The sequence below is a fragment of the Lissotriton helveticus genome, chromosome 2_2 (assembly GCF_964261635.1).
Source record: "Lissotriton helveticus chromosome 2_2, aLisHel1.1, whole genome shotgun sequence".
Classification (NCBI taxonomy): domain Eukaryota; kingdom Metazoa; phylum Chordata; class Amphibia; order Caudata; family Salamandridae; genus Lissotriton; species Lissotriton helveticus.
The window spans coordinates 498,568,439-498,584,712 of record NC_136060.1 but is presented as its reverse complement, the minus strand read 5'-3'; the positions used below and the strand labels follow the sequence as shown (position 1 = coordinate 498,584,712).

At 47.4% G+C, this 16,274-nt stretch overlaps 1 protein-coding gene across 1 annotated transcript in view; it reads right to left on the bottom strand.

Moving 5' to 3' along the window:
- The window catches only part of LOC144821913 (kazal-type serine protease inhibitor domain-containing protein 1-like), a 36,390-nt gene that overhangs the window by 5,569 nt on the left and 14,547 nt on the right, over positions 1-16,274 (bottom strand). The window contains exon 2 of the mRNA XM_078679062.1: positions 9,401-9,561. Coding sequence (XP_078535188.1) covers positions 9,401-9,561 — 161 coding nt within the window. The remainder of the gene's footprint in view (positions 1-9,400; positions 9,562-16,274) is intronic.

Genomic DNA, 16,274 nt, shown 5'->3' with positions numbered 1-16,274 from the left:
TGGGACCGCGGCGGACGGAAAGACCGTCCGCCGCTTTTCCGCCTGGTCAACAAGTTGACCGGTGGAAAAGAGTTTAATATGGCGGCGGTGTCTGTTAGACACAGCCAGCCATATTACTATGAGGGCGGAAACATGCCTTTCCGTGGCGGCATAGCTGCCACGGAAAGGCATGCAGGAATTGCTTGTGGGTGCCTGTTGCGGGCCCCCAGGGACTCTGTGGGGTGGGGGTGCACATGGTACCCCCCTGCAGTTCCATGCACAACATGGCAGGCACCGCGTGGTGTCTGCCATGTTGCATGGAAGTGCACGACATGCCTTCCTGGCATTGTGGCGGGCGGTGCTGAGTGCACCGCCTGCCACAATGTCAGGAATGCTGGATGCGCCCGCCACTGTGGCAGGCGCATCCTAATGGCCCCCAATGGACCCCCGCCCTTATGGCAGGCAGTTACATTTCACGATAGGATGGAGGGCGGACAAAGTCCGCCCACCATCCTAATGAACCTCATAGTCTCTGTCTGTAGTGGTGTCTTGAGCGAGGTTCACGCTGTGTAAAATTGCCAGAAACAGTGGATTCTGCCTGTCACCCATGCACTAATCTCATATTCCAAGAAATAAAGACATCACATTAACTCTTTATGTCAGAAAGAGATACCCAACCAGTAGCTAAATTGCACACTGTGAAACTAGAAAACCTGAGACTAAACCCAGCGTCCCTGCTTGAACAAATTGTGTGATCCTGGGCAAATACTGTATTTTGCTGAGTCTCCTTTTTGTTCATTACCACATATGAGAATACCTTCAAAAATATGATAGTTCCACATGTGTGCTGCACAAAAACCTCTCTATTTTGCTTTAATAGACTATGAAGCTGCTCCATGTATAATATTAGGGCAACCGTGACCTTTGACTTGCCTCTTAGTTCACTAATAGCACTATCATCAGGGCAGGAATGTTTCTCAGTTCACATTTAAAAACTCTTATTTTTAATAAATACTACTCAAACATTGCTACAAAGATTAAACGCTCCCTTGTGTTAAAGAGATACACTTTTTTTTAAGACCAGCTTTCTACAAAAGACCTAAAATAGCCTTTTCAGTATCTGGGAGTTCCAAGAGGCAAAATTGTATTTTGCCTGGAGCACTAGAAATGCTTCAATTGTTGCAAGTGATAAGCGTGCTTTTGCTAAATCTTTCAATTTAAGTGTAACTGCTAGCTCCTCTGGCTAGCGGGTTGAAGCCAGGAGACTTGTATACAAGCGCTTTGATGAATAAATCAAATAGCTGGAGACTTTGGTGTGGCTGGGCCAGTCGTCATCCATCTTCCCACGACTTTGTGCTTTCCACACAGGCCTATTCTTTCATGCCTGGCTCAGCTGAAGTTCCTCCAGGCCCCCCAAAAACAGCAGCATTTCATGTGTGTTCAATCTGCCACCGACCTCTGACCTCAGGCCCCAACAATTAAAGACAAGCAGTGACCTTTGTTGGGAGAAAGAGGGAGCCATCTAGTGGCTGGATCAGACAACCTGAAACCAGGAAGCCTGGGAGCAATCCCGGCTTTCCCTACTGACCACATTGTGTGATCCTAGGCAAATATTTAATTTCACTGATCCCCCTTTTTCTAATTATCACACAGACTAGGTTCATATAGAGTGAGTTCAGGAAGTGACCTGTACATAAACATCCTACATATGATTGAATAGACTGTGGGGCATATTATCAAGGGGGTTTATCTCCGCTTTTTTGGCTTTAAAAGCCAAGAAAGCGGAGATTACATTATCTCCCTATTACCTAGCTGTCGCTAACACCAGTTAGCGACCGCTAGTAGGAGATAGCGACCATCTTGGGCCCCACTTTGCATGTCAGTGATATTTATCACTAATGACATGCAAAGTGGGCGTGCCAAGATGTTAGCGACTGGAAACAGTCGCTAACATCGCTATCTCCTATTACCAACTTTTGGAAATAATCGCGCTAAGCGCGAATATCTCCAAAAGCTAACACTTGCCCAGGAGCAGTTCTTAGCCATGTTATCCAATGGGAGGTGGATAACATGGCTAAGAGCATTAGCTCGGTAATGCATGAATATCGCTGACTTTTCAGCGATATTCATGCATTGCGGCCGTTTTTTATCGCATTTGCGATAAACCTTGGTAATAGCAAGGTTTATCTGCGATAAAAATCGCCGCAGCTCAGCGGTAAAATTTTGTCTCTAACCAAGCAATAGCGATAATTATCGCTATTGCTTGCTAATATGCCCCTGTGTTTGCAGCTGCTTCGTCTACAATAAGAACCCAGGCCACGTGCAGGGCGCACACAGCTGGCTCACCAGCAAGAATGTTTCAAGGTTCACTTTTAATAAATGCCTCTCACTGGAGTGATATAATGAAGCACACGCACCGCTAGCGCTTCGAGCAGCGCTGTTCACTCAGCACTACATAGTCCGTTACCTTCACAGACAATATAAAATTCAATCCGAAAACAAGATTAAATTAAAGGTAGAAGTGTTCGAACAATGTTTAACCCTGAAAGAAACGTGTGCACTGTGCGCCCTCCAGTGGGGACGGCGCTAACTGCAGCTCCCAGCCAGACTTTAGAGGCTGCTGCAGTATTAACTGGGCGGGCGAGGATGTTTCCACCAAATGACCTCATATATTCTAGAACAGTGGTTCCCAAACTTTTGACTCCTGAGGACCCCCATTGAGTCACCACTGGAAGCCGGGGACCCCCAAGCAATTTGTATGAGTTAAATTTCAAAATTAAAACAGTAATTCGAAAAAATACACACGTGTGCACAAAGCAAATACTCAAAGTACTAAGGATTTTGGGGCCAGATGTACGACCATTTCATTTAGCGCCTCGCAATTGGCGACACATTGCGAGTGGCAAATTGCAAGTCGCTAAATGAAATGTACAACAGTGTGTTTAACACTTTGGAATTCCCAATGGGGTCGCAAATTGCGAGGTTCATTAATATTAATGAGCCTCTCACAATTTGGGAACCCATGGGGAATGCCAGCCCTCCCAGGGATGGTGGCCTGCTGGGCTCTGCAGGCCACCATGTCTCGGACTGCTTTTAAATAAAGCAGTTTGAAAAAAAATGCAGCCTTTTTACCATGCATTTAAAATAAAAAAGAAAATTAAACGTTTTCGTTTCATTTTCTAAGAGCAGGCTGAGGTCCCTGGGACCCCTTCCCATTTGCGAATGCATTACCATCTACTTGAAGTAGGTGGTAATTGCGACTGTTTTGCGACCGCAAACATTTGTACATGGTTTTGAGACTCCCTATTTGGAAGGGAATGCCCTTTCCAAATAGCAAGTTGCAAAACCTATTTAGTGAGTCTCAAACAAATTGCGACTCGCGAAATAGACTATGTACATGGCTCAATATGTTTTTGCATGCATAAACGGGTTTGCGAACCCGTTTGCGCATATAATAACAGATCGTACATCTGGCCCTTAGTATTTTATATTGAAGTAATAGCACCTCTGTCACATGTATTTCATTTGTTTCATAGCATCTCTCATACCATTGTAGGATGTCAGAGCACTTTACATCACACACATATAGAGACATTGAATCATACATGTCAATCAGTGTGTATATAAAATGTTTAAAGAGTGCTTGGTCTGGAAAAGCACAAACTCAGGATTCAAAACATAACACAGTGGCTAGCACTGACTTTAGCATTAAAAATGTATTTCCACCCAAATAAATCTTTTTAGCAGCATCAGGATAATGAATAACTGGGAAAAAATATAAGTTAATAACTGGTACCATGCAGTTTGCAAGCAGCTCTTTGATGACAGTTTATAGGTCCCTCTGCTAGATTATGATTGTCAATTATGAAGTGCACAGTAACAAAAGAATTTCTGTGACAAAAGCAGTAACCTCAAACCTATGCACATAAAATACTGCTTTTTAAGATGCATAATACACGTTCTTTGCAGTAGGCACATTAACCCTCTGTGCTACATTAGTTCAATCAAAGCTGCCACTGAACAAAACTCTCCTCAGCTCCAGCAGGTGCATTAATCACTGCATTCTCTTGACACTTTTATTGTTGCTGGAAAGCTGCTAAGTATACAAGAAACGTTTCTGTGCTTTTAAAACTGTTGCCTACGGACCCCCTGGGAATGTGTCATGGACCCCTGGGGGTCCGCGGACCACAGTTTGGGAAACACTGTTCTAGAAGGTTCGAAGAGTGGAGAACGTGAATTGAAGCAGTGTGTTTTACAAATGCTGATAAAATAACTGGTGTTGTGTATCACTAGTCTGCAGTGTATTGTGTGAGGCCAGCCTGCGCAGCTGTGAGTGTTGATGTTTACAGAGAGTGACAACAGAGAATGATCACCAATGCAGCACCCCAGTCTAACCCCCTGCACAAGATACCCACCCAGACCCCTGGATTCATTGTGGAGAAGCGTGGCTCAATGGTTAGAGGGGCAGACCCTGATGCAGAGGTCTGGCCCGGGACCAGGGTTCAATTCCCACCTCAGCGGTTCTTGGACTCAATTTCCCCGGACCTGTTAATTCTCGTCTCGGTGCCTAGTCTAATCATGGGTCCCACTCGGTGACTCTGGGCAATAGCTTGCTTAATCTCCACAACGGCCCCAACAGCGCTGGGATGCCCGTCTTCACCTTGGGGGTGCCCAGGAGTGGACATTTCACAGGAAAGCCAGGAAGGGTTCCACAGCGGTATGAATACAGCGCTATGAGACCTCTGGGTAGAAGTGCGCTATATAAATACAAACACATTTACATTTACCTAAGGTGCAGCCTCGTGGTTCTTGGCCGTGGCACGCCACATATTTCCTAACAGGGCTGTTTTGGAAATTAAGGGCCAGATGTAGGTAAATATCATTTACAGATTCTAAAATACCGAATTTTACCGATTCGGTATTTTAGAATCTGTAAATGATATGTAGCTAATGACTCAGTAAATTTTACCGAATCAGTATAATTCGGTAAATACCGATTCGGTATTTACCGATTCTGTATCCCCATTCATTCCTATGGGCCTGGAGGCCCATAGGAATGAATGAGAATAGGGGGTAGACCTGGGAAACATCCTTTACAACGCAACTTTTACCACGCAGTGCCTTTACGATGCAACTTTTACAACGCAAACCATTACAACGCATTGCGCTGGGGGGCGCTCTAGGATAGGGAAAAAGTTTAATCTACTATCCAACACCTTCCCTAGTGTCCACGGGGACTGGATTTGGAATAGTAAATTAAACTATTCACTATCCAGCACCCCAAAGCGCTATGCGTTGTAATGGTTTTCGTTGTAAAAACCGCGTTGTAAAGGCATGCGTGGTAAAAGCACGCGTTGTAATGTCATACATCCGGTAGACCTACGAGGGTGGCAGGGTGTCACATTGACACCCTGTTGCACCCCTGTATAGTGCATGGGTGCATATGTGGCGCACAAACATGCCCTAAGGGCATTGAAAAAAGCCCAAAATTGCTTTTTTTAAGGTTTTCGATATTTACCACCAACTTGTAGTTGGTGGTAAATAACGGACCCTTACAAGTGAAAAGCACTCACATGAGTGCTTCCTACATTAAGAATTCGGTAATTTACCGATTCCTTAAATTACCGATTCGGTAAATTACCGAATCCTGAAATTAGGCCCCTACATCTCAAATGCCTAGTACCGGTCGGTAACGTCCGAAATTCGGTAATTTCAGCCGTTACCGACCGGTATTAGGTTTCCTACATTTGGCCCTAAGTTTCCAAAGAGATGCCATTTACTACAACCCACTCATGAGGTGAGTATGCCGCCCGAGTGCACAGACTCAGCTATGAGTGCACAGACTCCGCCCGAATGCAGAGACTCTGCTCAAGTGCACAAACTCCACCCGAGTACACAGATTCTGCCCGAGTGCACAGACTCCAACCAAGTGCAGAGACTCCGCTCGAGCGTACAGACTCCGTCCGAGTACACAGATTCCACCGAGTGCACAGACTCTGCCCAAGTGTAGAGACTCCGCCCGAGTGCACAGATTACGCCGAGTGCACAGACTCCGCCCAAGTGCAGACTCCGCCCGAGTGTAGAGACTCCGCCCGAGTGCACAGATTACACCGAGTGCACAGACTCCGCCCAGGTGCAGACTCCGCCCGAGTGCAGAGACTCCATCCGAGTGCACAGATTACGCCCGAGTGCACAGACTCCGCCTGAGTGCAGGTACTCAGCCCAAGTGCAGACTCCGCCCGAGAGCACAGAGTCTGCCCGAATGCACAGACTCCGCACTCGTAACTTTACTACAGATATGTCCCATTGTGAATCGGGCTCTTCGTTTTTAGCCTCCAATTTCAGATTCTTACAGATTGACAGAGTGTTTTCAAAAAATTTACTTTTGCATTTTGTTTTTCATGTGTTTATACTTTATTAATCTATTATTATTGCTTAATTTTCTTTACAGTCACAGACACCCTGAGTAGGTGTCGTGGACCCCCAGACAAAAGGTTACGAACCCCTGCTGTAGAGGAAAGAGTATTTGGTGATAATGTTAATTGAATAATTTCAGCTAGTGGTAATTCTGAGTGACAAACTTAGAGCAACAAACTTTTAAACGCCTTATCTGCTTCGAACGTTCCATGCCAGTGCGGAACGTTCTATTAAGCGGGCGTGGCTGCGTCGGCCAACGGATGTGCGCAGCACTACGGAGGTAGTGCTCGCGATGGCCGTTGGCCGACGGCAGCACTTAACGGGTTAAACAAACAATAACGGTAACACATTTATTTCATCTCTAGTTAAAAGAAATTCAACATCCTGCCTGGCCCAGTGCCAAATAAGTCTGGGAATAATTTTAATTACGCCCCAAAAATTCTGAGTAATTTCAGTGATTCTGCATTACTCTTTGGTGCAGAATTACTGACAATAACACAATTACAACCGCTCACGTATTTAAGAGTAATTTAAGGGGAACATCCTACTGTGAGATCACCTTAAGTGAGCACGAGTCTCACCATGATATGTTCTTTTGCATTTAGCGCTATTTCTTCACGCAGAATGTATCCCCATATCCATTGTGGATGCAAGGGAGCATTTTCGGGTAAAGAAAATAGCTCTAAATGCAGAACTACCCTTCTGATGTAATTCTGCATAGGTTGTGTGACGGAACCACACATGCATTTCGCACGCAAGCTGGTTCCATGCAGTTTCAACAACGCAAATCTTAACCACAAATATGCCTTTTCCATGCATGCCTTTACAACAAATTATGCATTGTTAAGGCATGTATGATCAAGACATATCTGTGGTTAAGACTTGACAGGCAAACCTTAACCCCAACCCCGCCCCCAGCCTGAGTCCTAAAACTACCCCCTCCCTCCTGAAAACCAACCCCCTCTCCCAAGCCCTAAAAACTTCCCTGGCCCAGTTCTAAAAACTACCCTGCCCTCCCCATAGCCCTAAAAAATGACCTGACCCCTTGAGCCCTAAACACTAACCACCCTCCACTAAGCCCTAAAAACTACCCGACCCCCTGAGCCCTAAAAACAACTGCCCTCCGCTAAGCCCTAACGTACCCAACCTCCCCAGAGCCCTGAAAACTACCCCCCAGCCCTGAAAACTACCCTGACTCTCCCAGCTCTGAAAAATACCCCGACCGACCAGCCTTGAAAACTACCCCAAACACCCCAGCCCTGAAAACTACCCCAACCCCCCAAACCATACAAACTAACCCCCTACAAAAAACGACCAGTCCCACTTACCCCATTGCGTCCTCCCCGATCCTTCCTGCTTCTGCCATCCAGCAGCTAGACCGCGCTCTTCCTTGACTACGTACATGAGTGGTTAAGGCATATGTGTGGCTAAGGCAAGCGTGGTAGCACTTGCAAAGTTGGACCACACGTGGCTCTGCCCGCGTTGTTCCGACTATTTGCCTTTTGCGTAATCTCAATGAATTTTTAGATAAATCGGGGTGATTCCACTACACAGAATTACAAGAGATTCGTCCACCCTTAGTGCCAAAAACTAGTTCCTAGACTGGGGAAGAAGTCATTAATAAAGACCAAAGATTTAGTGGGAGTTTGGATAAGAGAAAGATATTTTTCCAAAAAAGTATTCGAAACGGTTCTCAAAATAACATACATTTGAAATTTTTAAGTAGGTTGAAATTATATGGGGTTGAAGTTATTTTCTCCAAATTATTAAAATACCTCATTTTGTGGAGAGGGATGACTTTTCCTTTGACAGTACACGAACATATATGAATAGAGCACAGGTGCTAAAGTGAGTAAAGGCAATGGAGAATTGTGAACTGCTCCACCCCCTACAGACGGCAGTAGTGTACAAAGCTCACTATGGCTCCGCACCCGGTACAGTCATATGTGTTGCAGGACTTGGGTCGAAAACGTGATGGTGGGCCCACGGGAGTCTTCTTTGGTGTTTGTACCAGGTGTCATAAGCAAATGATTCCCAGTATGAAGAAATGTCCTCCATGTAATGAAATGCCAGAATTTGTAAAGCGCACAGCTACCTCCGGAGAGGTGTCCCGGCGCTGGGGGCCATCGGGAAGAATTAACAAGCTATTGCCCAGAGTCACATGGTGCTGGGCTAACCTGCCGCTGGAGCCGGGGATCGAACCGTAAACCCTGTGGTCCAGAGTCAGGCACCCTGGCCCTTGTGCCACACCTCTTGTAAAGAGGAATAACCGAAGCTACACCATCTAGTATAGTGGTGTGGCCATGTAAAACACCTCATTATTATTGAAAGGTAGCAAGCTTGCTTTAAATGATAAATAAGGCTTCCAGTTTTCCATTTTTACTGTTACTGTTATAGATAAATACAGACAGAAAACAATCCATTTCCTCTCTGTATTTATTTTTAAAAGTGGAAAAATACAGAAAATTGTGTATTTTTCCGAGTGACTCTCCTTGTTGTCCTTCATGAATTCCAGACCAACTGCTGAGCAGATAGATACCATGGAGATTTAAAAACAGGATCGGATTCCCTTAAATACATGCATATGTTAACATATATTTGTATATAATGCTAATAGTTAGCTGTGGGTGAAGATTTTTGTTATATGTGGCTGCTTAATTTGCTAAAATGTGACGGGCATCAAAGTATGAGTTCATGTTTATCAGTAAATTAAATGTTAAAATATATCATTTTATGACTTCATTTATTCTTGAAACATGAAATAAATATGGCTAAATACCAATAAAATGGCCAAAAATAAATATGGATACACAAAGGCGAAAATGTTAAAAAGTAAATACCATAAAACCGGGAGCTCTAGTTATACATCTATAAATAAAGTTTGGCTGCAGTGCGCTGCCCTAAAAATCATAGCCATCATTCACCCAGTGCCCTCCCATTGTTAGATCCCAGCCCATAAATAGGTTCACACTCTATAAGTACCTGTACATGCATGCATCCTTACCTGCACCGTGATATGAGTACTGTCGCCGGGCAGAGCGCCGCGCTCCCCCCCTTTCCTCCACTCTATAAACACCACCGGGAAGGAAGACACCTCACAGCCAAACATGACGTCATTTCCTTCCAGGCTCAAGATGTCACGAGGGGCCTTGACGATCACTGGAGCTTTAGAGGGCGGAAGCAAGAAAGAAATGACTCTTACAGAAGTAGTGAGGAAGCACCCCGAACATACATTTTTCGGCCACCCCAAAACAATAAAAAAACGAATGTATGCCGTTACAACGCAAACATTTACAACGCATGCCTTTACAACACAGTCTTTACATCGCAACATCCATTACAACGCATGATTTTACAACAAATGCCATCACAACGCATTTTTAGAAACTACATTTACAACGCATGTCACTACAACGCATACCATTACAACGCATACCATTACACAGCATATTACTTTTAGGGCAACAATAGGGTAAGTGTTGGATAGTGTAGGGGTAAAAATTACTACTCCCACTCCAGTGAGTGCAACTTTAGGGTAAGTGTTGGATAGTGGAGGGGTAAAAATGACTATTCCCATTAGTTACCTTTTAATGCGTTGTAATGGCATCCATTGTAGTGACATGCATTGTAATGACATGCGTTGTAGTGACATGCGTTGTAATCGCATGCAATGTAAAGGATGTTGCAATGTAATGACTGCGTTGTAAAGGTTGTTTCCCATAAAAACACACCAGCACACACGAGCCCCAGATAAGGGTGATTTTTGGGGGGCTGGAGAATGGGGAGAGGCGGGGGCAGTGATGTATCCGGCCCAGAAACTGATTAATGTACAACACCACTTTGTTCTGTACCCAACACATATTGCAGAATAATTTGTACTAGGATGTTTACGACTGGGGCTACCGACCTGCTGGAATCCTCCAAAGCCTGAATATATCATAATCTCCTCACTTCAAAGGAAAGAGGTTTTTAAATGTTTTGACTCAAATTGAAACTGTAAAATGCACCCAAACATAAAATATAGCAGAGTCTGCACGAGAAAAAAGCAATCTAGCAAATCATTCTGCACTTCTGCCGCTTCTAAGCACTGTAAAAAAAACTCAGCGGCACTTGATTCATCAACCTTGAAAGGGAGGAAAGCTAGGTTGGGCTTGTCCGAGCTTGAACTCCTGGCCGGCAGATCACAGCAGAAATAAGCGGCAAGCATTTAACTCGCTGAGCAACTAGGTGAGTTCATTAAAAATGTGCCCTCATTTATAGGAAAGGGTATTATTTTAGGGTCTAACCACAAAATAATTAGAAATTGGGGTCTAATACTTTCTTAGAATATTTCTCATGGTGAAGAGTCACAGAATTTCCATTACTTGATTAGGAATCTTACAAAAAAACGAACATAACTATTTTATCATCGGAAGACTACTTAAGAATTGTCCCTCCTCCATAACCATTGGCGAGTGTTGAATGGGAGAGTCACTGAGCCAGTAGCAAGAACCAGGTACACTAGGCAGGGCTGTCCCCTCTCACCTCTACTATTCATTGAACCTTCAGTGTGTGATCTGGAAAAGAATGGGGCAATTAAAGTGGCAATTCTTGGTGCCCCACATTTAAACTTCTCCTTGGATGATCCAGTACTGTCTCTTCAATCTGATATTAGAGTAAGGGATAATCTCTTTGATTTAATAGCGTCTTTCACTCTCCTAGCAGGTTATATGGTAAACACCAGCAAAACAGAAATTTTACTCTTAACCCCTTGGTCGCGGCAGTAATTCCGCCACGGCGCTGGGGGGGGAGGGAGGGCCGCGTGGTGCCGGCATGCTGGTGACGGAACCACTCCGTCACGAGCCTCGGGCGTGCTGTGCTAATGACGGAGGGGTTCCGTCACGGCCCCGCCCGCCTCATAGAACGCGCCGCCCAGGCGCGAAATCAATGCCGCGCAGGTGCGGCGGTTGGGTCGTGACGGAACCACTCCGTCATTAGCACAGCCCATCCGTGGCTGGTGACGGAGTGGTCCCGTCACCAGCATAGAAGGGGTTAAATACAGATGTACAATCCCTTCCTCATATTTTGCAAATAAACTGTCATTGAAAACCAATACGCTCTTCAAGGATCAAAAAAGATTTTTTTACATAAATGTTATCCCTCCAATGGCTACTTGCTGAAAGTTTCAAAAAGCGTGAAAGTGCTCCATTGAGAGTTTTATTTTAAGTGGTGGCATAACTTGGGCAGAGTTTTTTTGTGCAGGGTCAGCAGATTCACCAGAAGGGAAGAAATCTAAGCCGTTTTTTCCACAGCAGCGTGAATCAGAAGGAACTTTTCTCTCCAGGTTTAAGGATATATATTCGATCTGGTGAACCCGACAGATAACCTCATCCCATAACTGGCGGACTATGGCAAATTCAACAAAAGCTGAGCCTGTGACACCTGGCGGCAGAGCACCTCCAGCAGCAGACTCTGGGGTCCTCTGTGGTCCTCAGTGGCGGTTCCTCCGCTAAGGAGGAGGAGCGTTGCCCCACTACTCTGCAAGCAGTGAAAAAAGGAAAGTGAAAACAATATTGACTAACGTTAGTAGCGTTTTTGTTTTCCTTCCTGCTCGGGTGCGGGCGGGGCAGGTGGGCCGGGCTGGCCCGTGCAGGGGGCAAGTGTAAAGCACACTCTAAAGCTTGAATGATAGTTTGACTGACTCAAGAGGGCCGGTCAAACCGTCATGCGCAATTTGTATCTCCCCCAACAGGCTGCAGTACAGAGCCTGGTGGGGAACATGCAAAGCCTCCGAGCCCCTGCCTCAGCGCCGATCCACAGCGCTCAGACCAATCACAACGCTGTTTAATGCAGCATTGTGATTGGACAGAGACTTCTGGGAGGCTGGGAACTTCCTGTTGCGGCGCGCAGGAGATGAAGCAGAGGCGGCATGTACTCCTGGAGTCAGGGTGGCACCTATTCACCTGGAGGCAGGGGACAAATGTACTCCTGGAGTCAGGGTGGCACCTATTCACCTGGAGGCAGGGGACAAATGTACTCCTGGAGTCAGGGTGGCACCTATTCACCTGGAGGCAGGGGACAAATGTACTCCTGGAGTCAGGGTGGCACCTATTCACCTGGAGGCAGGGGACAAATGTACTCCTGGAGTCAGGGTGGCACCTATTCACCTGAAGGCAGGGGACAAATGTACTCTCCTGGAGTCAGGGTGGCACCTATTCACCTGGAGGCAGGGGACAAATGTACTCCTGGAGTCAGGGTGGCACCTATTCACCTGGAGGCAGGGGACAAATGTACTCCTGGAGTCAGGGTGGCACCTATTCACCTGGAGGCAGGGGACAAATGTACTCCTGGAGTCAGGGTGGCACCTATTCACCTGAAGGCAGGGGACAAATGTACTCTCCTGGAGTCAGGGTGGCACCTATTCACCTGGAGGCAGGGGACAAATGTACTCCTGGAGTCAGGGTGGCACCTATTCACCTGGAGGCAGGGGACAAATGTACTCCTGGAGTCAGGGTGGCACCTATTCACCTGAAGGCAGGGGACAAATGTACTCTCCTGGAGTCAGGGTGGCACCTATTCACCTGGAGGCAGGGGACAAATGTACTCTCCTGGAGTCAGGGTGGCACCTATTCACCTGGAGGCAGGGGACAAATGTACTCCTGGAGTCAGGGTGGCACCTATTCACCTGGAGGCAGGGGACAAATGTACTCCTGGAGTCAGGGTGGCACCTATTCACCTGAAGGCAGGGGACAAATGTACTCTCCTGGAGTCAGGGTGGCACCTATTCACCTGGAGGCAGGGGACAAATGTACTCTCCTGGAGTCAGGGTGGCACCTATTCACCTGGAGGCAGGGGACAAATGTACTCCTGGAGTCAGGGTGGCACCTATTCACCTGGAGGCAGGGGACAAATGTACTCCTGGAGTCAGGGTGGCACCTATTCACCTGAAGGCAGGGGACAAATGTACTCTCCTGGAGTCAGGGTGGCACCTATTCACCTGGAGGCAGGGGACAAATGTACTCCTGGAGTCAGGGTGGCACCTATTCACCTGGAGGCAGGGGACAAATGTACTCCTGGAGTCAGGGTGGCACCTATTCACCTGGAGGCAGGGGACAAATGTACTCCTGGAGTCAGGGTGGCACCTATTCACCTGAAGGCAGGGGACAAATGTACTCTCCTGGAGTCAGGGTGGCACCTATTCACCTGGAGGCAGGGGACAAATGTACTCCTGGAGTCAGGGTGGCACCTATTCACCTGGAGGCAGGGGACAAATGTACTCCTGGAGTCAGGGTGGCACCTATTCACCTGGAGGCAGGGGACAAATGTACTCCTGGAGTCAGGGTGGCACCTATTCACCTGAAGGCAGGGGACAAATGTACTCTCCTGGAGTCAGGGTGGCACCTATTCACCTGGAGGCAGGGGACAAATGTACTCCTGGAGTCAGGGTGGCACCTATTCACCTGGAGGCAGGGGACAAATGTACTCCTGGAGTCAGGGTGGCACCTATTCACCTGAAGGCAGGGGACAAATGTACTCTCCTGGAGTCAGGGTGGCACCTATTCACCTGGAGGCAGGGGACAAATGTACTCCTGGAGTCAGGGTGGCACCTATTCACCTGGAGGCAGGGGACAAATGTACTCCTGGAGTCAGGGTGGCACCTATTCACCTGAAGGCAGGGGACAAATGTACTCTCCTGGAGTCAGGGTGGCACCTATTCACCTGGAGGCAGGGGACAAATGTACTCCTGGAGTCAGGGTGGCACCTATTCACCTGGAGGCAGGGGACAAATGTACTCCTGGAGTCAGGGTGGCACCTATTCACCTGGAGGCAGGGGACAAATGTACTCCTGGAGTCAGGGTGGCACCTATTCACCTGAAGGCAGGGGACAAATGTACTCTCCTGGAGTCAGGGTGGCACCTATTCACCGAGCGGGGCCTCCAACCCTGAGCAGTGGCCAGGAAGAGGTGAGGCTTTCTACCAAGCATTTTTGGGTGAGTAAAAATAAATAAATAAATATATCTCTATCGTTTTGGAGAATGACCTATTGGCATAAAGAAATATATGGCGCAAAAACAGTTAAAATGTGTGTCTGTGTTCTACCTATTTGTTGTTGTGTATCTCCCTTTTTAGGAAAGAATCCTAAATACTTTATGAAACAGTCATCCCCCGTCTGGAAAATCCATTGTACGGTAGGATGTTTTGTATCATTAATTTGTGTTAATTTTTGCTTTTTTCACTAAGCTTAGGTCAAGCTTTATTGCAGTAGTGTTCAAGAGGTCCTGACGAAAGCCGGGTAGGCTTAAACTTTCCTACAATGGCTGAAACATGTTGACCACATACCATCCTTAACAGACAGTTATTATTTCAAACTGTCTCACACTCATTTTAATCTTGACACCATGATTTTCCCTAATAAACTTTTCCTTAAATCATGGTAGCCAATTTTACATCTCACTTTTTGATTCTTTTCTCACTGCAATTTAACACCCCACACCATCTCAAACTGATTTGATTTTTGGTATGATCCATCACTGGTGGTTCCTTGGGTTTGGAGAAGCACATAATTCCAAGAGGTGTGTGGCTCCCTAACCGGACCATCTTTGGTTCTATCCCAGATGATGAAGCTCTGCCATATGGGTGGGCTGATGGGATTCATTTCCTTTTTGTTGTACACACCTTACAGGTAGACACAGAGTCCGTCACATTTTTCTTTTCTTTGCCCCCATTAGTTGTACAGACCATTGACAGTCCTTTTTGTATTGTTTGGACAAATGTACTCCTGGTGTCAGGGTGGCACCTATTCACCTGGGGGCAGGGGATCAATGTACTCTTGGAGTCAGAGTGGCACCTATTCACCAGGGGGCAGGGGACAAATGTACTCCTGGTGTCAGGGTGGCACCTATTACGAAAGGCGAGGCTAGACGAGTCCGCCTTTAGGGCCCGGCCCCCCGGCCCACACCGCGCCGCCATTGGCTGAAGGTCCCAGGGCGCTGCCCTATAGGCAGCCAGCCCGGGGAGTACTTCCGGGTCAGGGAGGGATGACGCACGTCCGGTGGGGGCGTGGGGGCAGAGGCCATGACCTATTTAGGTCAGGGACTCGGACAACTCGGCCTCTTTCCCCGCCAACACCGGACCTGCTCACCCACTCCCAGTCCCTTTGTTAACCTACTTTAATCTTCGTCAGAGTTTATCTCGACCCAGTAGCCTTCCCGCCCCATAGTCAGACCCCACGCTCGCCATCCGAAGGAGGAAACGGAGTATTGACGATCCGAGGCGAGCTGCGGAGGAGAGAGCGCCGGCCAGGTCGCCAGGTGAGGTGCCGGGGTTTGCTGGGGCTGAGGGCGGGCGCGGGTGTCCGGAACAAAGTTTTTCGCCCCCTCCCGCCACCTCCTTTGAAAGGTGCTCGGAGCGGAGGGCGTTGTGCGGGCCCGCGCTCGCACGCAGCTGCCTTAGACGAAGATAAGAGAGCTCCGGCGCTGTCGCCTGGCGGCGTGGTAGGCGAGGGGAAGGGGAGTTTGAGCAGGTGGACCGGAAGCGTTTTTTGTTAAGCCTCCATCATGGCGGCCAGGGGGCAGAGCCACAAGCGCAAGGACAAGGATCCTGAAATTGCGCAGCTATTGTCCATGTTATTGCAAAAGTTTAGTAGAGAGGATGAGAGCAGCGAAGGGGAGGCCGAGGAGCCTCCTTCCGACCCTGAGGGAGAGCCCCCGAGCATTGTGGAACGCCCACGCAGGCAGGGGGTCCCGCCCAAAGCAGCGTTCCCTCCTTTGCCCAAAAAGCCTAGAGCGCAGAAGCCTAAAAGCAAACGCATACAGAATGGGAAGGGGAGCGGTGGGGGTAAGGGAGCGACCCCTCCTAATAGGCTTCCCTTGGAGCCGGTAATAACGATTGTCCCTCCC